The sequence below is a fragment of the Gymnogyps californianus genome, chromosome 3 (genome assembly GCF_018139145.2).
Source record: "Gymnogyps californianus isolate 813 chromosome 3, ASM1813914v2, whole genome shotgun sequence".
NCBI classification, from domain to species: domain Eukaryota; kingdom Metazoa; phylum Chordata; class Aves; order Accipitriformes; family Cathartidae; genus Gymnogyps; species Gymnogyps californianus.
In genome coordinates, this window is record NC_059473.1 from 20750849 (window position 1) to 20777916 (window position 27068).

General features: G+C 40.6%; 1 protein-coding gene across 1 annotated transcript in view; it reads left to right on the forward strand.

Annotated features, from left to right (window-relative positions):
• The window catches only part of SUSD4 (sushi domain containing 4), a 73157-nt gene that overhangs the window by 22752 nt on the left and 23337 nt on the right, over window positions 1-27068 (forward strand). Inside the window, exon 2 of the mRNA XM_050893110.1 lies at window positions 19886-20098. Coding sequence (XP_050749067.1) covers window positions 19886-20098 — 213 coding nt within the window. The remainder of the gene's footprint in view (window positions 1-19885; window positions 20099-27068) is intronic.

Consider the following 27068-nt stretch of genomic DNA (forward strand, 5'->3'; position numbering starts at 1 on the left):
CTCAAAAATGGCATAAGCAATTCAGAAGTAGTTCAGGGACTAGAACAAGTGATGAATATTTCAATAAATGTACTGTTGGAGATACCAGATACAAACATACTATATCCTTTTTCATCCTCTAAGCAATATATGCTTTAAGGCAGATTTTTTCTGAAGAGCCACAGAAGGAATATGATATAAAACACAGATGCTACTCTGTAGTAGCGTATTTTTAATATTTCATATTTTTAATGACATTTTGAAGGTCAGCTGTCTAGGGAACATGAGGGGGATTGTGCAAGAAGTTGAAAGGTCTGAGAGAGCTCTCCTGTCTTTTCTGAAGAACTCTGCTTTCATCCATCTACTCAGCAAGGCAGCCGTGATGCATATAAAACCTGTGTACACACAGGGTTCATACATAGGAAACAAGCTGTATGTTTTCTTTTGTAAAATCTGTTAAAAAGTTTATGTCTAGATAGTGAAAAATTGATACTATTCTACTACCTTAGTGTATTTATATATTAATATCTGGTTGCAAAAGGTAGCTCTTTTGAGTAATCTGAATTGCTTCTAGCTACGCAACAAGACTGAAGAGTTGCTGCATTTTTAGATGAGGCAATTGTTAATCAAAGTTGTTCTCATCCCAGTCTGACTCTTGTCCTTCCTCTGCATGCTTTCTATATTGAGAGGATCCAGTTATACCATAAATTACATCTTTTTACAAAACTTTACACTGAAATAGAATTTGGTCTTAAGGCAAAGCTGCTGCTTCTTGGCACTCAATTTCTCAACTATAATTATTTTCATTAATTTCTCTGTCACTTTCAATAGCTTTTTCTTCTCTAGAAAGATATCAGAGGCTCCCTCTGGTGGCTACGTTAACTTAATTTGGCTCTTGTTTTTTTAAAAAAGAAAGATGAAAAAAGCAGAGTATCCCACAAGATTGAAAGCCCAAACCAAAAGAAACAATAATAATAATAACGCGGCTGCTTTACAGGTGCAGCAATGTAGATTCATGCTGAAGAGGGAAAAGGTAATTTCTTGCAGGGATAGCTGAAGGATGTGCTTTAATTTAACACATTCATACACCATTGCTATTGAGCAGTATGTTCAGATAGGAACAGGACATGAGCTCTACTGAGTGAAAACACAGTCTTTCTTTTTGATTATCTAAAAAATTAGACCTGTTATTTCAGTTAGCATGGCAAACTACTTTGACTTTTGACTTTTTTTTTAAATACAATTGTAATGTACAGAGGTTTTTGGAAATAATGATGGAGTCTGTTGCGCTCAAAAACGCATCACTTGGTTCCCATTAGTTACTTCTTTTGTGTTTATTTTTTCCCAGGCTTTCCAAGCATATGTAAAATAATTCAGCAGTTCAGTTCTGCTGTTTGTTAGGAATCCATCTGGCAAATAGTCTGGATGCAAGAAGTTAAAGCTAATGCATTTCATCTCATGGGCGAAAAGCACGCACAGTCTGTTGCTGTAGCTCAGCTGCCACACACTACCTAGGTAAGCCACAATAGCTTGATTGTGCAAACACCAGCTTAAACAAGGCTCCAGGCAGCCTCTGCCAGCCTAAGAGACAGGATTGACATCTCCCCCAGTTGCCAAAGCAAGGACTGGTTTTAAGTAGTGCTGTTCCTGTTGGTACACAGAGAGCTTATGCTGTCCAGTTCATCCATTTTCTGTAGGTCATGAACAAATACTCGGAAGGTTTCAGGTTGAAAGCTGCACTCCCCGCTCTTCACATTCTGCCTCTCCCTTTCCACTCTCTGGTACTGAAAGCTGCCCACAAATGTAGCAGTCATAATTTACAGCAAAATCCCTTTAAATGGCCCACTGGGCTATGTATTTGGCAAATTTCCACTGGCTGGTGGAAGTTTGAAGAAGCCTAGTATCTACAACATAAATACAACCAAAATGGAGAGATGATTGTGGGTTATGACTGGATTTATATGCAGTCCTGATTCTCGTGAGGATTTCACAGTTTTGCTGAAGTCTGTAACGGTAGATGAGACAGATTAAAATACTTCAGAAGCTTACTCCCAAAAGAGAAAATGTATCGCACAATGTCATCATCAAAAAGAATATAACTCTTCATTACTGTTATAAATCACACTAAAACAATTTCCTCCCTCATTTAGGTATGCTGTATTTCAAAAGTAAGTGTAACAAGATGTGTTTTTCAGTTTACCTGATTACTGATTAAATGAATTTTAAAAAATGCTGAGTTCATCCCAATTTGGAGTATCTCTTCTTGTACTTCCTCCATACCATGTAGAAAAGCTGATAAAGTTGAGATAGCATCCCTTGCCACCTAAGAGAAAGCTGAGGTGTTTCAAGCCAGAAATGTGTACAGAGGCTTTGAGAAGTAGCAGTTTCATCAGTTTTTTCCATGGGATACAGTTGTTTTACCTCAATCTTCACTCCATTTCCAATTAGGCTTATATATGTGGTGTACTGCATGCATAATTGTATCTATCACATTTGAAACATGCTGAGTTTTAAGATGTACAAGGACATATATATATATAGTTATTTTCATTAAGATAGCTGAGTCATAAGGCATTATGTCTAGTAAGGCATCAAGTAAGCTATAGAATGGATTGTTTTATGAAGTGCTGGACATGCGAGAGGAACTTAGCTTTTGTATTCCCCTCAGAGAATCAGGCGCAATCGATAACATTGCCTAGTTGGCATTTTTTCTGAGAAAGTCCCTTTTCAACTAAGTTTAAGAAGTTAAGTTTAAACTTGCAATATAAATAAATTAGCTAAGCAGCAAGAAGGGTGAATTCCCTAGAAGAATCCTTCAACCCTCTATTTCAATTGAAGCTAAAGCTCAGGGTATGTTTATGTATGTGAATGTGTATATGTGCATGTGGTGTGTAGACTCTGTCCTTCATCACAACTCCTTTCTGAGTGCCATGCGGGGTACGCAGAGCTGTGCTTACTGAGTCAAGCCTAATCCTAACATAGCAAAACATTCAGGTTGCTCCTCCAGGAGACCGCTTTGACAAGGGATAATAAGTGATATTGGTCCTTCTCTTAATGGCTACTACCTGGGCTAAGGGGGAAGTTGCCTGTCCCATGTTAAGACAGCTACTAAACATGAGGTTGGCATTTATCCCTTCACACTATTGTATATATATCCTTAGCTTTCATTTAATTTTATCTTAAACAAAACACAGAGTTATCATTCCTATAACCGTGCCTAGTTTCAACATGATGCTGATAGGGCACAAGATGCTGCATTTTATGAACAGTAGGTCTAAACGTGTGGAGGACAGGCACGCTTTGTGAGTGGGAAAGATCTTTAGGTCAAGCCATACACTTCACAGAACGTAGCAGTATCTCAATGTGGGAACTCTTCACTACCTGTGGAAGTCACTCCTGCCTGATGTGTGATGATCACTGCGTCTTTGGTGAGCAGCATGTGGGCTATGAAGTAGCTCGAGTCAGAAATCAGGAGCAGAGATACTTCTTTTCATACTGGGAACAAGTATTTCTTAACAATAAGACAGATCAGATCAATGGCAGTCTCTCTGTTTTTAGGTACGGCAACATGTTCACAGAGAATTAATCGCAAGTGAAGATGTTAAGGGAGAAGCCGCTGCCCAAGCATTCACACACCAATCAAGGCGTCGCACATACACCACCTGAGACTGTAACTGCTTGGACAGGAGTCCCTTCGCAGCAGGTGACTCCAGTGAGCTGATGGGTGCCCCTTTCAACTCCTCACATACACATACACACACACACACACGCTCACCGTCGGGCGCTGCTGCTTCCCTCAGGCTCGACCCTAGGTTCCCCGAAGCAGAATCTCTAATCGAGGCCTTCAAAATAAAAAACGTAATTTATTTCATCTATGGTGCACAAATTTAGACAGCTGAAGCTGGGTGCCTCCAGAGAGGGACCCCAAACACCAGAATCCCTGGGCAATTATACCCTTACAGTCTAAGTCCTGCCCCTCACACCATAGTCTGGTCCAATATTCGGGTCTGGGGCCTTCTTCTCTCTCATTGGGTCCTTTTTCTCGTCTCTAGGCAGGTTCTTTCTCTTTCCTGCTTTTTAGGCTCGTTGTTACAATGTCTCCTTTTCCTGGCTCAAACTGGCTCTGGGGCTTTCCGAATCTTCTTATTCCTCCAAGCAGAGAATAGGTCAACATTAAGAAAAAGCATTAAGCAAGCTATGAGTTCTGCTTTATCATGAATACTTCTAAGCAGCTAAACAAAGTCTTTAAAGCCCTCCAAAACGTATTAACAGCCTCCATAATTTTTATACATTCCTGTGCTATTATAGTCTCACAATCTTATCACATTATTGCCACGTGCTGTTTACATCTCGTTCGGGTGTGGTCCGCAAGCTTATGTAGCTCAGCTTTGCCACCTTCCACAACAAAGAAATTCCAGAAGGTACGTGTGGGGTTTTTCCAGGAACGCAAAAAATTAATTAAAAGATGAAAATTTTCAGGCCACAGTTAGGGCGGACTGTGTAAGAGACCACGAAGTGTGGCAAGATGCTTTCTTGTCTTTGGATTTTATAGCCTAAACTCAAAGGCCTCATGGAGAACAACCCTCAAAGTGGAAAGCAGCTGGGTCTGGCAAAGGATAAATGAAATAAGTGGGGTTTTGAGAGGGGGTTTAAAAGACAACTGGACATGAATGGGGAAAAATGGGGGGATAGGGAGGTGTCATAAAAAGATAAATTCAAGCCTGAGAGAAAACAAAGCAGCCAGAAGTATATCCTGCGGAGAAGGGAGAAGAAAGGTAGAGCACAGAAAGGACCAACAATAGGGACGTATGGTGAGGAAGAACAGGATGAGGGCCTTGAACTTCACAAAGAAAGGAAAGGAAAGCAGTGAAGGGAACTGGGGCTGTGCCCTCACTGACCCGGGCACAGTCCCAAAGGGTCTCAGCAGAGCTGGGTGCTGGTAATGGTGTCCATCGACAGTCCCAGACACAGCCAGGGGATGAACCAGGCCTAGGGCCCACCCAGTCAGAGCAGCAGGAGATCGGGCTGCAACATGGGTCCAAGGTCCACCCAGAAGATGGGGCCAGAGACAGGGCTGGAGAGAGGCACACCTACAGCATAGCCCAGGCAAGGTCTGGGAGTCCAGGGCTGAGCTACCTGGAGCTCCTGGGCCATGGGCAGAGGGTGTGAGTGGGGGTTCCAGGTGAGGCCAGTCAGTGCCATTAAGGCCTATCAATGCCCTCAGGGTCCTGGCAGAGATTGACACGAGAGCAGAGACGTTACTGGGAATAGCGAGGAGACGTGGGATTCGAGGCAGTTCTAGAAAGGCAGTTTTGGCACCAAACACTGGATGCCAAGTCATGGTGGGTGACTCCCATCAGGTAGAATGGGAAGGAAGAAAGGAAAAGATTTTAAGAGAGATTTTTGGAAAGTGGCACCCAACAGAGCCACAGAAGAAAGCTGGGTAAGGATAGAGGAAATATGGAAAGAAAGGGTTGTTATTGTTCTTGGGAGGACAGTAAAACTGGTAATGATGAAGAGCAAAGGGGCGAGATACTATAATGGTCAGGAAACTGGTGCAGGGACCATATCAATGTTCTTCCACCAGCATTATCAACAGCCAAGTTCAGAGTTTTATTTGAAACTGTTCTTGAGTTATTGGAGGCAAAAAATACCCATGAATTTCGTGCATAACAAAACAAGGCTATTAGTCTTGCCTAGTCCTGCAAGGCCTGCAAGAATTGTCTGACCTTCCTAAAGCAGTTCATCTCTAGTCTCAAGTGAGGTTCAAGATGGTGTCAGATTATGAAAAAAAATCTTTTTAAGGTGGTCAGAAACTGAAAGTGGCAGTATATTTAGGCACGTTCAGCTCACTTTTAACCTTAATGTAGTAAGGCATATTGGACAAGGTACTGGCTGACTGGAGTTTGGCTTTCTACTCACCACTATGCCGTTAGCCCGTGCTGTTTGTGACCTACTTCTGTTTGTCTCAGTGCCCCTTGTGTAAACTGGTAATATATATGCCTATCTTCATTATAGGGTAATCTGTAGTCTGGTTATAGGAGTAAAAAATCATTTATAATAATAAGATTAGTACTGGCATGCTGTAGTCACAATAGCTACTGAAAGGCCATGCCTACTTAATAAGCTGCTTAACTAACTCAGTATTTTGGGCTACTTTTATAGAAAGGGCTGTAGATGTAAAGTGTAGATATAATAATTAGGAAGAACATAATCGTCTAAATAACCCAACTGCTCTTGCAAGTCAGGAAGCTTGATGTGTTGCTTGTATCAGTGGAGACTGCAATTCACTGAACACTGGAAGGCAGGCTCGAAAATCTGTACAGTTATAAAAATAAATGGATGAGCCAAATATTTTGTAAAAACAAAGTAAGATTTGAAAAGAGGGACCCTGAACTAAATCAGGCAACCCATTATGTGCGTGGCTGGAGTCTATGATGAGGGAGGGAGCCAGACTATAAAGGAGGGAGCCAGACTCCTGCATTTGTTTAAGTCTGCTTACTATATAATTCAGGGTAGCGAGGTGAACGAAGGATGAAGCATTAGCTTCAGCATAGAATTTTTATTCTGATCACTGGAGCCTAAAGTTATTAAAAGAACAAACACAATTATGACATCCTAGGGGACTGGCACACATATAAATCTGGATATGCTGCCTGTTTCTTGCAAAGCATATGTATGGATCTGTGTACCGCCTGCTTTTTATTTTAACTAGGTTTGCTGCAGCTGTTGCTCTGAAAAGAACCATTTAACACTCTGGGGAAAGAGAAGCTGCAGAAATCCTCAAATTAATATCTATTAAGAAAAGTAAGTTTTAAATAAATTGCTTGTTTATGTGGTTAAAACTCTTGTCCCTTGAATAAGAACAAAGAACCGTTGCTTACTAGCTCTAGACTTTTCCTAGCTCCCAGCTAATCAACTTACAGTACCATAAAAAATTTAATAACAGCTTATTCTTCCTCTTCCTCTAGTCCTTCAAAATGATGAGAATCTGTTTTCATGATAGGTAGGGACGTGAATACTTTCTGAAGAACAAAAGCCCGTAGTCTTTAAATTTAACCAGTATATGTGATTTTCAGATTGGCTTTTATGAAAATATTTTGAGCATCAGGTAGCTCAGCATTACCTATTACCTGTGCACACGAATGCCATAGCTCTCAATCTTTCAACTGACTAATAACAATGTGTATATATTATATAAAGTGTATTAGATTTCATCTGACAGTCTCAACTTCAGTGTTGTCAATGCAGAGTGCGTTACGGAGTCTGCAGTTTTTAGAGGTGTCAGCAGAAAAAAAAAAATCAGGTTCTTCTGGTCCAAAAAGATAGGCCATTAACCCTTGGGAAGGCTCTCATAGTGTATTGCCAGCCTCCGAAACTGTCCTGCCAGGCATCTTCCTGGCATTCATGCCCTGTTCTTGTTTCAGGCACTGCCCATCCTCTTAGCTCTGCTGCCTGTGACTGAGGGTTTCCCCCTCTCTTCCCTCTTGTCCTTCTCCAGCTCCCAGTTTTAGCCTACTGGGAACCCTGTTGGGCTGCTTCTTGTGTTCCCATCTCCTTCTCTCTTATCTTCTAGTGGTGTCACCATCCAAACAGCTGTCAGTCAGCTTCCAGGCTAACATAATTTTGTATGTCACTACATCCCATCTCTGTACCTTTGCCAAGTCGCTCCTGCTGTTCCTGCTCCGGTTTCTTCAATCTCTCTTCTGACCTCAGCTTCCTCCTCTTCTGCATAAGTTCACTGCCATATCCATAACTGAAAGGGAGCGATTTCCAGTAGTGCCCTAAGACACTATCTGTAATACCCACAGATTAAATAAAAAAAAAAAAGAAAAGAAAACCCCATGATCTGGGCAATCAGGGACTTAGTTCTCTCACTTCAATAATTCACAAGATTTTAGAATTTTTTTAAGGTAGAGAGATTAAAAGTCTTGGAGGTATGATATAAAATAAAGCATAGATGTATTAAAGAAAGATTCTGTCAGACTAATCTGTTAATCTCCTGAGACGACAGCTGGTTTCCCAGGGAAGGGAAATGCAGCAGATACTGTCTATCTTGACTTTCGTAAACTGCCACCAGGGAAAGTATATGTGAAGATTTGGATTAATAGAAGAATTGCAGAACTGATAGGAGACTGGCTAGAGAGGAAACAGATTGCATTGAAAGGGGAAATACTGGGCCAGAGGGGACTTTACACACCAATGATTTTTTGATGATGCCACAAAAATTGAGAGTGTGCCAGTGAAGTTTGTCATTGACATTTTTCTGGATTTTTTTTTTTTTTAGGGGTTAACTATGATGGCTCTGCAGTGGCACGATGTTTTAATTATACATGTTTCCATCTCGCTCACTAGCTCTTCTGTCACTTTGCTCCTTGAGTTGCTTGTTCTGATGCTACGAGCACCCTGCATTGCTTTCCAGCCATTGGGAGGTCCTCGGGTAGGACAGTAGCAGGGAAATGGGCACATGACGATTTGTAGTGGAGACAGCCCCGCAACTGGATTATCTGCTGTTACAGTCCCACTCCTGACCAGCTGTTTAAACAGAAAAATTTTAGGGGAGTTTTTACCCTGGATTGAGCAATTACATTGAACACAATTATGAATCAAAAAGAAAGGAAAAAAATATGCTTCTGTGTCATCTTAACCTAGTACTGATTTTTCCAGTCTTTTCAGTATGGACAGACTAACTCACAGGACAGAGCATTTTAAATGAGTAATTTAAGTAAAAAATGTTTCGGTATGATGATAATGCTTCATTATCGGTGCCCAACTGGATTCCTGCTTCCTTTCTATACAATGTTGTGGGTTTGTCTCATTCTTGGAAAATAACAAGCCAACTTTGTTTCATTTTTCTTCAGTGAATGTATTCTCATGAAGGGAAACAACAGACTAAAACCTGTGCTTAATGCTAACAGTACTAGCAGAACATAGGAACATAAAGTCACTTTTCAATATAGAAGGAAATCAGAAGTTCTCCCTGGGTCCAGATTAGGACTGAAATCAATCAGGGTATTTTTTTCCAGTGGATATTATCTGCTTGCTTTCTAAAAGCTTTACTTGAGTAGAAGTGATTTGCGGTGTGATCTGAAGCAAATGTGAAAGGCGCAATGGCAGTCCTCATGTGGAAAATACCTGGTAAACCAGTAAAACCACCTTGTCTTCCTTTACATCTTCTAGACCTGTAGGTAAATAATGTCCCAACTTTGCAAGGCTAACCAAAGAAGTACCAGCAAGCAAAACATACACAGAGGAAAAGGTCAGTAAAAAATGGATGGCTGCGATGAGGTCCCCTTCTAAGAGGAAAGGTCATGGTTTCACGAGTAGGTACATATAGAGAAAAATCACTGTAGGGCATAAGAGCTGTCAGAGTATCCAGAAGCAGCAGAGGATTTGTGATAAGGAATCAAGTGCAAAAGCTGGAAATGGTGTCTGTCTGCTCTCCTGCTTTAAGTATGTACCAGCTTTTTAAATCCCTTGTCTCTCAGTCTTCTCTAGTGCGCACTTTATTTAAAAGTTTAATATTATAATATTCACATATTAGTCCTGATTGTCCCTATATCCAATTCTGCCTGTTCTTGGGAAAGTATAAAATCAATTTCTATAGCACAGCTGAAAAGCAAAAATTGTTGGATTACCATACTGTTGTGTGCAATAAAAATATAGCATTATCTAGGGAAGCCTGTAGTTGATTAGAGCATAAATATCAAACCCCCAACTCATACCTCTGAGTGTTTGGTTCCTGCATCTTATAGAAACAAGGATCTCTGCTGAACAGTGTGACATTTCATTACTTTGGATTTGCTATGATGAATAATATTATATGCTATTGGCCTAGAAGAAATATTACTATAGTAACTAGCTCATGATTCATTTTTTATGGCTTTTTGCTATATTTCCTAAGGGATGCCTGTCTAGACTAAAAATGTTTAAGCTAACTCTTGGTAACGGTAATTAATTTTTTCCAGAGTGCTAAAAATATGGGACAGATAAACAACAATACTTAGATACTGCTTTTTAAAAACACAGCAGGCCCATAACATTCTTGAAATTATGGGAGTATAGTTTTATTTTATTTGGCACTTTTTTATTAGTAGATTTCTCTGTTGTTATTAATCCTGTTTAGTGACCTAAGGCTGGATTCCCACATCGACAATATTGCAACTCTAATGAAATCCTTAGACATATAAAGGATGAAAATATAAGTAGGGTTGGTTGATTTAAATAAAAGTAATGAGCTCACTGATTCATTTAAATCAGTAAAAAGGAAATCTTTCCGTAAGTGATAAATTAATATTTTATATTTTGGATTTGTACATATTTAATTCTTTATGATGATTCTTATGCGTCACCAGTCAACAAACAAATGTTGACAAATATCATCTTTATTACAGTGCCTTATCAGCATAAGGAATAGGAGGATGTGCTAGGTATATGCCCATTTATTGAAGCATATATAGAGCTTAATGTGCATTTACTGCATCCTTGTTTTTATTATGGTAAAAGATGTCATTTGATTTTTTTTTTAATTAGACTTTTTCAAAAACTCATCATCTATGTCAAACTGTGTTTGTCTGCAATTAGAATTCAGATACTCAGGGTGCAGATAAGAAGCATGGAGCTACCATGTTAAAGAAGAACTATTTTAGAGTAATTAAAATTACCTTAAGTATAAAAAAAAGCATAAAAATATTTAAGCACATTTTATATTTTAAATTCACTTAGAAATGTGAAATATTATCTATAACACGGAAATTGAAGAAACCTGCTTCTTTTTCACAGACTAGAAAAGAAAAACATACTTTTATACTTTTTCAATTCCTGGTAGAGTTTGCAGCTTGAATAGAACTAGTCATTAAACTGAATGAGCTGAATAAATGGAAATTAAGAAAATATTCACCTTATATTTGCAGAAAGCTGAACAAACTCTGGCTTCAGGTTTTTAGTTATTTCTGCCTAATGCTTGATTTGAACTGGCCTCACATTAGGCCTCAGCGTGCAAGTGTTATCATTTTCAATGGCTTGCTTTGAAAACTAAATACCCAGTTTAAAAGTTTAGGAACTGGGAGGAGGTTGTGGGATTTCTTGTGTGATAAACTGGCTTTTATTCACCCTGAATCATACCCCAGGATAGCCATGGTAACTTTCTGTAATAAAAACACAGAAGAACGGAGCTCTGTCAGCAGAACGACTAGCAGATTTACTTTCTGCCTTTTGTTTTTCATTTAAGTGATGGGAGGTTCAGAGGATCACCCACTAGCATATGACATCTCATACGGGTTCATAAATTATGCAGTCAGACTTGTTGGATTACAAAAGGCTGGAAGCAACAAGTGCTTCTTGCATTATAAATGAAATGGCTTATTTACAAAGATGACATAGCTATATTAATTGCAAGAAGTTATTATTAAAGGGACAGGCCTGTGCTGTTTAAGATGTTAATTAGAAGAAACTAATTTTCGAGAAGAAACAAATACATCTTTTCAGTTTGCTGTGGGTTTACTGAAGTGCTCCGCTGGTTGTATTCTAAACCATCTTTTTTTTCCAGCAAGTTTAAGTGGTTTTCCTCATGCATTAGCCTAATGTCAAGGCAATAAAAGAATCCTGTATCAAGGTTCACATTCAAAATTTAAAATGGTGATCACCTCCATGCGTAGAAAATTCAGCTTGTTTCCTGCTGTATGACACTGGTCAAGCACCAGCTGGGGTGTGCTATCATCCCTGAGTGTTGAACGGTAATTGGAGTAACGAATTGGAGGCATGACCCCTGAAATACAGATACTGTTATTACATCTGCAATCATCTATGCAGGGCCCTTGAACCTGCCCTGCTGATGCTGTGGCTTTTCCCCCTTTCTCCCTGGTGAGGTTCCCAGACAGAAGCAGCTCCAGCATGGCTCCTGGAAGGCCCCTTTTGCCCTCCATGGGCGCTTTGTCCTGGTTATGGCTCCTCACGTTCCCTCCCCTGTGCTTGCTCTGGAGGGAGCAGCAATCCTTAGGCTTTCCAGGGAGATGTCAGTTTGATTTAGCAGAGAAATGCCCAGGGACTTGTCATGCCTGAGTAGGGATTTTAAGGTTGAGCTGACCATCGCTCTTAGGAGCATCTCTAAGTGACTGCTCCTTTCCAAGCGGACACTGAGAAGAGGAGAAAGAGAGGTGGTGTGCATGGTGGTAAGCAAGATTTCGGAGCATGGAGGTCTTAACAGGGGGGTGCAAGGGCAGGTGGTAAGTTGCGGTAGAAGAGGGCATGAAAGGGAAAGATAAGAAAAATGGGGAATTGCAAATGAGGCAACCTTTCAGTTTTTGAATGATCAGTTGCCTCTCTTTGAGCCTGTTGCCCTTCATGCAGGGCTTGCATGTTCATTTTTTATTGCAGATGGGTGGTTTTGGTGCTTGTGAACTGCATTACACACTGATATTCTTGTTTTTCTTCTATGACACTCTTGGGTTATATGAAGGAGAAAGAAGCTTAATGGTGTTCTTGATTTTATAGATCAGCTTGTGGCTTAAGCGAAGTACCCACCCCCTGGAGGTCTTATTTGCTGTTCTGTTTCTCCTACAAAGTAATTTGAACTTCTCCCTTTCTTCTAGTGGCTTGTTAGGCTGCCCTGGATAAGGCTCAGCCAAGTGAGGAGGGATATCCTACAGTGCTGGGAGTTGGGAGTATGTTCTGCAAGGATAGTGAGGGAGGTTGTGATTCACATCTTAAACAGGGCAGGGTTTTACAAAGCTGCTGAAGTCTCAGGGAAGTGTAGGCATTAGTGACCCTTAAGGGATTAAAGAGAGTTTAGATTTTAGCAGGTGTTTCACTAATGAAATCACAGGTTTATAATTTCATTTCACTTCCAAGGCTAGATGCTAATCGAAGCACATCCTTCCTTTTCTTGTTACAAGGTGTCCTGGTTTCGGCTGGGATAGAGTTAATTTTCTTCTTAGTAGCTGGTACAGTGCTGTGTTTCGGATTTAGTGTGAGAATAATGTTGATAACACACTGATGTTTTAGTGGTTGCTAAGTAGCACTTATCCTAAGTTAAGGATTTTTCAGTTTCCCATGCTCTGCCAGCAAGCAGGTGTGCAAGAGGCTGGAGGGAGCATGGCCAGGGCAGCTGACCTGAACTAGCCAAAGGGGTATTCCATACCATAGAACGTCATGCCCGTATATAAACTGGGGGAGTTGGCCGGGAGGGGCAGATCGCTGCTCGGGCATCGGTCAGCGGGTGGTGAGCAACTGCATTGTGCATCACTTGTCTTTTCTTGGGTTTTATTTCTCTTTTTTCTTTGTTGTATTCCTTTTCATTACAATTATTATTATTATTATATTTGTATTATTATTAGTTAGTATTATACTTTATTTTACTTTAGTTATTAAACTGTTCTTATCTCAACCCATGAGTTTTACTTTTTTTCCCCGATCCTCCTCTCCATCCCACTGCGAGCGGGGAGGGGTGAGCGGCTGCCTGGTGCTTAGTTGCTGGCTGGGGACAAACCACGACACAGGGGTATGTGGATAGTTCAATTAACGTCATCAACAGTGAGGAAGCATCAACAGCCAAAGGCACAAAATGCTGTGCCTGCATGGCTCTCACAGAAACAGGGCAGAAACTCTTAAAGGGATAAAAATGACTTTTCCTTTGTACAAGACAAGCAAGCCCTCAGCAAGTTTGCACTTGTGGCCCTTCTGCTTTAGTCCTAATATGGCTTTTTACTGAGAGCTGGCCTAAGATAACCTGCTCCTGCAGTGTTTACAGACTCCTTATAAAACGTGCATGCAGGCAGTCTGGTCCTGCCACAGGCTGCAAAGCCTCTGCCTCCCTCTGCCACTGACTGAGATAGAAAGGACTTGCTGATTTAGTGAACCCAAATGCAGGTGTTGCTGTACAAGAAGCCCATTCCCCATCGTACTGAAGACAAATACTGAAAATACTCTATATCTTTAATATTATTACACGTTATATGCCACTCTTCCTTCACTGTGTGTATGCAACAAACTGAAATGAGAGTGATGTCTCTGTTCAGGAATGAGTGCAGCCATTTCTGAGCTAACATGCATCAGCAGTGCGTCAGTGAAATGCTATATAGCAGTTTTAGAGGCAAAGAAGTCCATCAAAACTAGATTAGAAATCACCTTGCCAGCACCATGAATTTACAAGGAGCTGTAAGATATGGAGGTGAGGGAAGAGGGAAACAAGGAAAACAAAAGAGGAAACTGAGAAAAAGGTGCGGAGAAATAGAGAATGACGGGAAGAGCTGAGTGATTCTTCCTCCTGCCTTTTTTCAGGCATGTCTGAAGTTCAGTTGTGGCTATCATGATTTCTTGTCATCACAAATCTGTAATTTTCCCCTGGCCTCCGATATTTCAAGTTCTTCATCAGGGACGAGATGAATCATTATATGTTTGAGAACATATAACGCAGAATTCTAGCAATACAGTCTGTTCAAATTAATTATAATGGTTCATTTTGCACCCCAAGGAGGTCATTACTTATTTTTCAGTCTTCTGATTAATTTGACATCATTTTTATCTGACTGACAATACCAAGTAATTTAGGTAAATGTTCTGGTTTAACCCCAGCCAGCAACTAAGCACCACGCAGCCGCTTCCCCCTCCCCCCTTCCAGTGGGGTGAGGAGGAGGAAAGAAAAAAAAGTAAAACTTATGGATTGAGATAAGAACAGTTTAATAACTAAAGTAAAAATAAAATACAATACACTACTACTAATAATAATAATTGTAATGAAAAGGAATACAACAACAAAAAAAGAAATAACACCCAAGAAAAGACAAGTGATGCACAATGCAATTGCTCACCACCCGCTGACCAATGCCTGAGCCACGATCCATGCCTCCCGGCCAACTCCCCTCTGTTTATATACTGGGCATGATGTTCTATGGTATGGAATATCCCTTTGGCTAGTTCGGGTCAGCTGCCCTGGCCATGCTCCCTGCCAGCTTCTTGCACACCTGCTTGCTGGCAGAGCATGGGAAACTGAAAATCCTTGACTTAGGATAAGCGCTACTTAGCAACAACTAAAACATCAGTGTGTTATCAACATCATTCTCACACTAAATCCGAAACACAGCACTGTACCAGCTACTAAGAGGAGAGTTAACTCTGTCCCCGCTGAAACCAGGACAGTAAAATAGGAACCCATATAAACTGCTTGTGTTCTATCCAGGTTAAGAGCATTGCTATTTTCTGATGACGTCCTGTTGGTCCAATGGTAGAAATATGGTAAATACCATAACCAAAATATATTGTGTATCAACTGCATGTTTTACTGGTGATGATGACCTTATGTACTCATTAACCTTATCAGAAGGTATTATTGTTCATTATATTTTACACAACATCCCTTAAAGGTGCCATGATACAGAAAAAGACTAAGTATTAAGCTGTTTTGATTACTGAAATAGTCAGTTCCAGCAGTAATTGTGTAGTCTTTACTTTAGGGATTTAAAGCCATAAAATAGCATCCCATAAAGTTGTTGCTAGTGATGCAGTGTTGATTATGATGATGGCTGCTGACCTTACTAAATTTTTACTAGATAGGTAACATGAAAATTTACTGCTTTATTTGACAAGTGCGTTGTATAGTTTTTACTAGTAGGTGCTGATGATTTCCTCTTCCCTCTTTGTAACCATGAGAAAAAGTCCAGTAGTCAAAAGTAAATTTCAGTCTTTTCCCCAAAGACTCATTGAAGGATTTATAAAGAAACAGAATCCATTGTAGTTCTAAGTTATTTTTTATCTTATTTGATATACTCTTTCCTGCAGGATAATGCCTTTCTATTTTAACTAAAAAATTGGCTTTCCCATTTATGTAACTTTTATGGTTCTTTCCAAAGACTTACCTTGTGGCTCTGGCTGAAAACTGTTTTGGCTAGTTTCATCAGGTTCTAAAGGGACCAAAGCAAAAGAGGTCCCGTCTATAATGTGAGATTACTCCTGCCATTATAAAAATACTGTATTGCAACTTTGAGTAGCTGCTTTTAAATGCATAGCTTTGAAAAAGGAAAGAAACTAAAGATCATGAGAAAAAAAGACTTAATTTACCAAGCTGTATTTCATTGAAGACATGCATTTACTCATTTTTGATAGGGTGGAGCTTAACTACATGAGATTATGTGAAAAAGATTATTATATAAAGGATCCAAGTCTGATATCGTTAAGGACAACTGGAAGATGGCAATTCTCAGGGATGTTTCAGCATTGTTGTTCTTGAATATTGTACCAGAAGTTTCATACTTAAATTGGAAGAGACTGATGGACATAGCTCTCAGCTAAATAAGCTGTTGAAGGACTCAGCACACCTCTTGTGCAAGAGAGGAGCAACGCTGGTGAAAATCAGAGCAGTCCCTGGCTTCTCTAGATTGTAATGGCCCCTTCAAAACACCCGCAGTACCCTCTGTGCTGAGGGAAATCCTCAGCACAGCGGCCAGCCTCGCTGTACCTCCTCCACGTACGTCCTTGCCTCCTTCTCAGCCAAAGCACAGGAGGAGGTGGCACAGCACTGGCTTCACTGCTTTGTGCCTGGATCATACACATCTTCAAAAAGAGGCCTGCCGTACAAGTGACTTCCACTGATTTTAATAGGACTAAGATTTGGGCCAAGTCTACTGTTGATATCTATGGAGAAAAGATGGGGCTGGGGTTTTGTTTGCTTTGCCTTTATGGTCTTACCATGAGAAGTTACCGTATTGCATGTTGTCCGGGTTTCGGCTAGGACAGAGTTAACTCTCTTCTTAGTAGCTGGTACAGTGCTGTGTTTTGGATTTAGTGTGAGAATGATGTTGATAACATACTGATGTTTTAGTTGTTGCTAAGTAGCACTTATCTTAAGCCAAGGACTTTTCAGTTTCCCATGCTCTGCCAGCAAGCAGGTGTGCAAGAAGCTGGGAGGGAGCATAGCCGGGCAGCTGACCTGAACTAGCCAAAGGGGTATTCCATACCATGGAACGTCATGCCGAGTATATAAAGAGGGGGAGTTGGCGGGAGGCGCGGATCGCGGCTTGGGAACTAACTGGGCATTGGTCAGCAGGTGGTGAGCAATTGCATTGTGCATCACTGTTTTTTTCTTTTCCCCCCTTCCTTTTTGTTATATTCCTTTTCATTACTATTATTATTATTATATATCATTATTACTATTGTTAGTATTATATTTTACTTTAGTTATTAAACTGTTCTTATCTCAGCCCACGAGTTTTACTTTTTTTTTCTTTCCTCCTCCTCACCCCACTGGGAGGGGGAAGGGGGAAGCAGCTGTGTGGTGCTTAGTTGCTGACGGGTTAAACCACGACACACGTGTAATCGGCCTCACTGGGGCTTTTTCCTTCTTCCTTGCTTCAGGAACAAGCAATGGAAATGCTGCATGGGAGCAGTGATCCTGTGCTGATTCCATGTGTCACCTCTTATTCAGTAGCTGAATAACAGCTGGCTACTGGCTTTGTAGAAACTAGAGGGTACATAATTCAATTTTTCCATTTGTGTTCCAGTTCCTTCTTGGGAACTCCCCTTGGGGATAGATTTGTCTGCTCACAAACTGCACTCGAGAAAAAGAACCTAAGAGACCAACTTACTGAAAAATGATCCCTAGGAGGAATGAAAATCTTTGCTTGTGAAAGGTCACTAGAAAAGTGGCAGTAGGGTCACAGAATTAGGCTGCAACAGGGAAAAAAAAATTCTTGCCTTCTATGTTGAGTTTTGTGCTGATGGTCCCAAAATCTCTAACTTTGCATATTTGACTTAATGAAAACTGAGAAATGAGCTTGGCTCATTTTTATACCAGGCAAATTGTATGTGACCTCAGCACCTTTCTTTTTTCTGTTGTTGCAGAGGCATAGTAGTAGGCAGTTGTGTACTTTTCCCTGATGCAGCTAGTAAGAAAGGACATGTATTTCAAGGTGGGTTATAATATTCCTTGCCTGACTGCAAATTCTGAGATTACTGAAGTAACAAAATTGAGCTAAATGTCATGTTATCCCTTGGTCTAATGGAAAATAATTAAGATCATCACTGAAGGATGTGGGTTTGCTGCCTGAAGCATAAGAAGCTTCTTTTTAATCTCCAGTAAAAATCGACAGCCCTTCTCTATTATTAAGTATCGCCTACAGTGTGTAATCCCATGAACATAATGACTGTATTTCTCCTTGTTCATCGTGTTAGCAAATGCTGGAGAGTCTTGGGCAATTTGCACTGGAGGTCTTGAGCCATGCGGCAGATGAGCAGGTGTGAAGTTCAGAGATCTGTTTGACTTGGCTACTGCGCTGACCCTTCAGTTCTCATGATAAACTTCACTGGATGGAGGAGTAAAACTGCGTAAGAGCAGATGCTCTGCTGCTCTTGTGCTGCTTCAGCAAAGAGAGGAGAAGCTAGTGAAATCTCTGTAGGTGAAGAGCCCCGGGTGTCAGAGCACTGCAGAGGGGCAGAGGCTGGGTGTAGGTGATGGTTCTCTCCAGCATGCATGGCACGTAGGTATTCCGGCTGGGTTCTGGCCATCGGGTCACCTCCTGGAAATTGTAGCGTGGTTGGGGAGGTCAGCACAGTGACCCCGACTCACATAAAATCAGCCGTGTATGGAGTCAGGAAGATGCAATCCTTTCTGGTGACCTGACAGTGTGCCCTGCCTCTGCTAGCAGGAGCAGGTAATTGGACATACAGCGCAGTGGCTCAGCGTGTGTTTCTTGTATTCTCCACTAGCAGCCTTCAGCCAGGGGACTGAAGGGAGAAATTCAGTGTTCAAATGCTTACCATCTTCAGTGCTCTCCATTTGGCTGCCGCAGCGTCACACCGAGCCCTTTGGTGGAGGGAATGATTTGGCCTTAGGAAACGGAGAATTGCTTTGAAAAGTCTTCTACTGTAATATCTTCCTTCTCTCTGACTGTACCATGGAGGCACTTCATCCTTATCATGCAGGAAGTAGCTGAGGGTCTCTGATACTATTCTTTTAAAATCAAAACATTAAAGCTACAATGCGATGATTTTCAAATTTTCCAGGCATCCGTCCCACCGGCATTAATTGCCCCCCTGCTGTTCCTGCTGCAAAGCTATTTGCTCTTTCAGTATGCAGTACTTGTTCAGTGCTGCACTAAACCTTTGTTGCTTTGCAGTAAAAAAAGCTTCAGTTTATGCAAATGACATTGAAATGAGTTTGATAAAGTGATAAACAGTCACGTTTTATGATTGCAACTGTTGGGTTTTTGTTTGTTATTTTACAGTTAATTTTGTGGAAGTAAAGGGCTTTACAAACTCCCTTCTGGCGTCAATGCAGTAATAGAATGCTCCCATAACAGAGTTTTAAGAATTTGTTAGGGCCACCAAGCCAACGTGATAGGGGGATCACATACATCCAACGTCACAGTGTCCCTTTTCCCTGTGGCAGAGCTCCCTCCCAGCTCGAAATCTCCCTGTACCTAGCAGCTCATCTTCTGTTTTAGTTACTATGTCTTTGGATGGCAGTTAGGTTTCGTGCCCTTTTCTTTATTTCCTCTTCCTCTCTGCTTCTGACACATTATTATTCTTTCCAGTGACTGTACCAGACCTCCAAAATCCCATAGTCCCCAAGAGTAATTACAGATACATTACTGTGCAATCCCCACTGGTAGGTTGGGTCAAGTGCTTTATTTTTATCCAGGTCAGCTACTGAGCAGTGTGGTTGACTGCTTCCTCAGTAGCTGCATGACAAGACGGGATTATTTCTGTCACCTGAGTATTTCTGCTGTAGCTGGAGGTTGGTCCTCTCCCGAGCCTGGAGTACCCGGTACCCAAGTAGGGTTGTTAGTGGTTATTAATGGATGATGTGAGGGCCCCGTGAAAATTAAATGCCAAATGGAAAAAACTAGAAAAAGCATGACTACGGCTGCACGAGGAGTAAATGAACACAGTTTGATTGTATCTTTGTCTGACATAGGGTTTGATGACCTACATGCTTGTGCTGATCCTGGAGCTCCTGAACATGGATACAAGACACCCAGTGCAGGTGTTTTCTTTGAAAGTGTGGTAGTCCGGTTTCATTGCCAAGAAGGATACAGGCTTAATGGTACTTCAAAAAAACTTTGTGTGAGACACTTTAATGGCTCCCTGAGCTGGAAACCAAGTGATAAACCTGTGTGCCTACAAGAAGGTAAGTCAGTTTTCTTAAAGCAGTTCACCAGTGTCAGTTCGTCTCACTTGTCCATGTACCATGTCTGTGTGTCTCAGCACAAAACACAAAAGACTGGAGGCCATTTCACTGTGTCTTATTTGAGACATACTTTAGTTTCCCATCCATCCCATCCATAATCCCCATTTGTCAGTTAAATTTATACCATGAAAGGTTGTGTGTGTGCGTGCACGCATGTGTTGAAAGGGACATAAACAAATCTGAAGAAAAAAAGACAATACATTACTCCTTTTAACTAGTTACAAATTGATGCAGAGAGAAAAAACAACCTCTGGTATAAGTAAACTGTTTGTAACTATTTATTAAAGCTGCCCACTTAATACTCCTTTCTTCAGTATTTTACTAGGAAAATATAATGAATTTCCAATGCTACTGCTCCTGCTAATCAGGAGTTTTAAACAATTATATTTTATGACGTGTGCATGATTCAAGTAGGAAAATCAAATACACATGCGCTGCAGAAGTTTAAAGTCACAGTAGAAGTTTACTTTGGATAATTCAGACTATTATGGCATAAACCAATTTATTTTTATTGTATTGCATTTTTGAAATTGTATTTGTTTTTCAATAATTAGGATGTTAAATTACTTTCTTCTTCTAGGGTTTAGATAGAGGCAGGATTAATTTGAGTATCATAAGTGTAAATTTTGGCCAAAATACATCCAAGCAGCACAAACGATTTATTTCACCAAGTATATTAAAGATATAACTTGTTCTTTTTGTTGATTTATTTTTGGTCAACAAAGCTATTAAAATCAACAGACATGAAAAGTGTTAGTTAAATCAAGTGTGTACATTTTAGTGTTGTGACTTCTCCACTGAAGTCATTAGCCGTTGCCTTGTTGTCTTCAAGGTGGAGCAAGATAAATTGTATTTCAGGATGCCTTCCATCATTTAAAATCAGATAAATATATGGACTTCCTTCAAAAGTAGTCGAAGACTTATGTGGCTCATAAACACACTTACTACATAGGATCATGCATCACTCAGCGTGTATAAAAAATGCAAGTACTTGTTTATGCTGATGGGTGGGTGGATATGAGAATCCTGTCCCAGGGCAGGGGTGCATGAAGGGATGTGCCACAACAGGAGCAAGCAGGGCCTGGGAGGACCGCACTCAGGAGATACACGTGGAAGGGAACAACCCTAAACAGTGGTCTGTGTGAAAGTGGTGCATGAGATATTGGAGAGAGTAGCCAGAGGCAGCTGGTAAGTAGTCCATGGTCTTTCAGGTAGCTGCCCTGTTGGCAGGAGAGGTCTTGGTAAAATACAGACTCTTCGACATGTGTGAGGCCACAGGCTACAGAGCCGTGAGGGGCACAGTCGTGAGCTGTCTCATGGTATGCACTCAGACGACAGCTGATGTGTAGAACGTAAAGGCAATGGGGGCCAATTGGTCATAACGGTGGCATGGGTCAGCTTCAAAGAAGCAACCTGATGCCTTTAAAAATAATGTATGTATGAAAATCACACCCTCTCCTGTTACAGCCACCTTTCATAAATGCCCTTGTCTCTCATCTCATGGTTATTTAAGAAAAAATACATGTAGAGTGACAGCAGTATATGTCTAAACTGGGTATTTGAACTACCAGAAAAAGCTATAATGCTTGGAAAATCTGTTTTCTTAACCACTATAGGTAGCTTCTGGGAATTTTCATGTGCATCTTTGAGATAGTACGTGTATCATCCACTGCAGTTGTTAAAATAAACATTAATATGTTTTATTGAACATTCAAACCTCTTCCCAGGCCCCCCAGTCCAGTGGAAATCTGTGGAGGAAGTTTCTGATCACAATGCCATCAACAGCAAAACTGCCGCTGATGTCAGTGTGATCAACACTTGAGCCAGGTGTTTTCGAAAAAGAAAGAAATTGGAAGATGAGAATGTGATGGATGATGTGACAACAGTTGCTTAAGAGATAATCATTACTTTACAGCACAGAACACTTAAAAAGGATTGCTAGCCAATGCTCTGATCAAGCAAAGCACTTCAGCTTAAGCATGACTGTAATTATGTGATTAGTCTTGTTAAAGTTCTGTGCTCAAAATTAGGCATATGCAAAAATGCTTTTTATTATTTGGACTGAAGAGTAGGACCCTGATTTAGGATTTAGTGAAGCAAGTGCTTAAGTACTTTCCTGATTAATGATATAATAATACCTCAGGTATTATTAAAACAATCCTAGGGTTTAGCAATAGGAAAAAAAAAAAAATTGGTTGACAGAATTAATTCTTCTTTCCAATACAACCACTGATTCAGAAAAAATACTAAGCAAAGGTTCAGTGGCAATCCATGAGACCTAAGCATTTGCTTAAGTGCTTTTTAGAGTGATCTTTTTGTGTACTGGGAGCGGAATCATGAGAGAGGGGCACGACAGGCAGGTGGGCAGTGTAGGAACATGGCACATCTGGAGAACAATTAAGGAAGAATTATAACAGGGTTTGTAATTATCAGCTGTCTAATGACATATATAAAAGTCCTCATTGCAGAAATTCTGTAATGATATATAAAAAGAAATTTGAAATTTGTAGCAACTACTGGAGAAGCAGGATGTTAATGTTTTACCATTCATCATTAGCTATCACAAGGTGAAATCAACTTTATGTTGCATTTACCCATTTAAGGCAGGGGCTGACTGCCATGTGTGCTATGGTATGCTGTACACGCCTCTCATCCCAGTATATCTAAATGTCAGATATTGGCAGCTGAGCTTGAACAGTAAAAACACTCAATACCTTGGAGTTCATTTTAAGTTAAATCTCAGGAGTTTGGATTCAACTAAGGATGGTTACATATAATTTTATGTCTGTATGTTATGTATGTTTAATTGTCATTACGTGTTTACTGGAACAATCTCTAATCACAAATGAATGCTATTTACCAAAGGAAGTAAAGCAACCTGTTTCAGAATGTAATTGATTTTAAAACTAATACATTTGCCTGGAGCTCTTCATCCAATCAATTTGATTTTATAGGTCTGTCATTTCTCGTTAAGAGGCAGGAGATTTTAAGTGTCAGTACGAGAATGAAGTTGCATGACTAGGTGCCCAATAAATGCCCTGTCAAAAATCTATGTGCTTGGAGTTATGTTCTCATGTTGATCTACAGCATGTTGTGACTGTAACTTCCGTCAATTCTAATACGGTTATGCACATAATACCAAAGCTCTAAGGTAGGAATTTTATATTTACTGTTTAAGAGCAATATGTCATGTTGTTCACACTTTAATCTAATCTTCTCCCACTGTGATAATGTGGCTGCTGAGACTGTTGCCCTACTTGGAACAAATGCTACCTCTTTCCTATGAGACTGAATCTAAATTTACAGTCTACATGGAGATGACAACCAAGCGATGAGCTGTGCCCTTCTCTCCCAGTGCTTCTGCAGGCAGACGCCTTCGAGATGTCCTTAGTGCCTCATTCTCCCACTGATAGGGATGATAAACCTGCAGTGAAAGTAGTGGACTAGTACATAGTTTGGCTACAGTTTTCCTGTATGACATTTAGCACTCATTTCTCTCTGCCTTTGTCCCTGGATCTGTGAGATGACTGAAATATTTTTATTTCTCCATCTCTTACTTGTCTTGCCCAGTCTTCGTTGATTCTTAAGCCTGGTTACAAGCATTATATGATGTTTGTGACCTGTGCTTAGCACAATGGCCACAGATCTTAGGCGAAGTCTCTGTGCACTGTTGTAATACAAGCAAAGACAATAAAGAGGAAGTGTTATTTAATATGCACTGAAATAGTGTTTGCCATCCACAGAACTATCCTACTAACACAGTACTATCGATTTAACACTAGTAAAAAAAAAAGACACAATATTGACCTTAAATGTTTGCTTTTAAGAGGACAGGGTCTATATGAGCTGTCCTCGCATTCAACCCATTCTTCATGATGTTCCTTTCATCCTTCCTCCCCGTTCCTCTCTGTTCCAGCCTGTCAATGTTGTGGCTAGATGTGGTCAAGGCTAATTCAGAGACCGCTCCACAGTGAGATACATAGGAGCACTGGACCTCTGCATTTGAGTTTACATACAGACTAGTAAACAAAACAGTGCCAGAGCATTGGCCAAGGCACTGCTCTGCAACTGCACATACTGTTACAGTGTTAGAAAAGTCCATGACATGGTTTTGGCCAATGTCAAGTAGTACTCCCCAAGCAATTCTTACAAGCACCTTCTGGATTAGCATGGACCAGGGACAATTTTTAGAGGGTAAGAGTTCACCTGCATAGACACAAGCCATGCCAAGCCAGCTGGTACCCATGGATGGTGTGGCTCTCTCCGTAGTGTTCTGGTCATGCCTTCCTTCTGAGTTGCCTTTATGGTCCAGGTGCTCTAGCGAGGAGGGAGGGTGGTCCTCCTTCCCCATGGGCTGGAAGAAACAGTTCTGAGAGAAGATGCATGGTTTGCACATAAACTAAAGCACTATAACTATAGCATTTAACAAATTTTACTCTTCAGATCAATCTTCCTGTGATGGGGGACACACTTGGTTTGCTAAAGCCAAGAACTCCCAAGGTACAAAGCTGCATCTTCATGAAAGTTAGGTCAAGATGAGCCCTTGCACCTGGCAGGCTGCCAGGCCTGCTGGCTGCACCCCACCTCTTTGTGCCTCTACAAGATAAGAAATGTGTTCCTAACTGGGGCGTTCTTTTGGCTGACCTGTTTTAATATCATACAGTAGATATAAGCAGATCATGTAAAACTGCCAGAAAGGAGTGTAAATCATAGCCATTGCTGTGCGATGCTGGTTAAAGACCGTGTGTTCCCTTAAATGGTTTAGCAGCTTCCACAGATTTGCTGAAAATTACTTAGAATAAAGCAGTTTATTTTCTAGGACAGGACATTTTAAAATCCAGTCACTTAGTCTCAGCTTTTCCAAGCAGAATTTGTGCCAGCTAATCCAGTTGTTTGCGGAGAGGCGGCTACTGCAATTTATGCCTGACTAAGTGCTAAACAATACAAATTCTGCCAGTGGGAAAGCATTTGCTCGCAAGGCATCAGGAAAAAGAGCTGTAATACTGTGGTCCATTGGTCTCGCGTTTAGCCAGGGCTTGCAATAGGCCTGTTATCAAAGTCAGCCAGGATGTCGCAGGCGAGGGATAGTACAGTGACCAACTTATCACTGTTCTCTGCCAACATCTAGCCGATTAAAATGATTCGATCTATAGCCGTTACTTGGAATAATGGGGATGAAGTCGCTGTAATAGATCATTGTTACAGAATCAATTTCCCCCACTTTGAAAGTGAAATCTCATATTTTACTGCACTGTATGTATACACACCTCTTTCATTTGTATAGCAACAGAAAGCTGTTATGCCAAGAGAGTGAGCTGTTCATTGACGTTATCTTCTGGCATCCATCTCCAACCTCCTCCTGCGTGGCTGCGGAGCAGGATCCCCATCTATCTCATCCCATCCTCGGGGGTGCCCAGGGCAGCCTCTTCATGACAGCATTCAAGGCTTAGCGTCAGGCATTTCTTATGCTGTCTCCTCTGCTGATTAACTTGCCAGAGAGAGAGAGAGAGAGAACATTGTCTGGTCTTTGAAGGTGATGTCTGCACCCTCATCACAGTGCGTTTTATAACCTTCTGTTAGGGTACACATCCTCCCAGGCTTGGGCATTTATAAATGAATAAATTCTAATAAAACTTCTTGCTGCAGGTTCTCAGACTGCCTGACAGACTGCCAGCCCTTCCTGTTACAGGCAGCAGGAGCTACCTGCAGCAGCAGCCAAGGAGCTAAAAGTAACAAGAGAAATGGGAGAATTTTTGACTATTAATACGTCCAGGCCCCATACTAAAAGTTAGCTAAGTACAATGTATTTTAGAAAACATCCCTATAATGGGAAGGTACAAAGGAAAATATTTTTTAACTGGGGAAGCAACACTCTTCCACTTCATATTAGTAAAATTTAGTGATGAAGTCTCAGAATAATAGATACCCTAGTTTGCCTAAATAAATAAATACATTATGAAATACATTTGCTCTTAGTTTGCATGTGCTATGCTAAATGACAGTTTATCTTGCTTCTAGTTGTGCTTCTAAGCAAACAAGCAGGCTGTTGCTATCGCTTTACTTTGTGCATGCTCACAATTAATTGCTAAATACAAATTTAGAGTTGCCTCTTCCTCTTTAGCGAGAATTACCCATGAAAATGCAGAAACTTTCTCTTTTATGCAAGTCTCAAGGGACTTCTGAAACTTCTTTTTTTTAATAAATATTGCATTCCTAAATGAAGATAATTGCCTCTTGTGGCAGAAGTGTTGGGAAAAAACCAGCATAAAACAGGCTTACAATATTTTTACTGTCTTGCTTTTATTTGAAATACTTTGTCGGTTTTGATGCCTGGAAACTTTTATCACCATCTCTGTCATGGATTGACTGCTGGCAGACAAACAGATAATTTTGATTATATTTTCCCAATATTTAATCTTTTCTTCTCTTCTGTTTAATCTCACTTTGCAGTTATGAGGAGGATGAACTTTGAGTCACCTGGACTATTCCTTCCTATCCTCTTGGCTTGTCTCTTAATTATTCAGTATTAGCAGAGGGATTTTTACCCTGCCTCACCCTTTCCTTCCACTTTCCACAACATCTTTCATTTTTTAGTCTTCTGAGTTTGATTTTATATTTTGGTATCTTTGGCACTGGTATATACAGTGAGATATAAGACTGTCCAATCCATGTATCACAGACAGACAACAGAGCCCGTGCCTGTATATCACTAGAGGTTTGCAGTCATTTCCCTTGTTGAGAATCTTCTACAAGCACTTGAGATGCTGCTCAGGGCCTTAAAAATCACGCCCTCTGAAGGCATATGAATTCAGGCACATAAAATTATCTGATTTAAAACAGAATCAATGAGATGATTGAAGTGAAGACATTTTCGTAACGAACTCTGTGGAATGGAGCTGGATAAACCCTT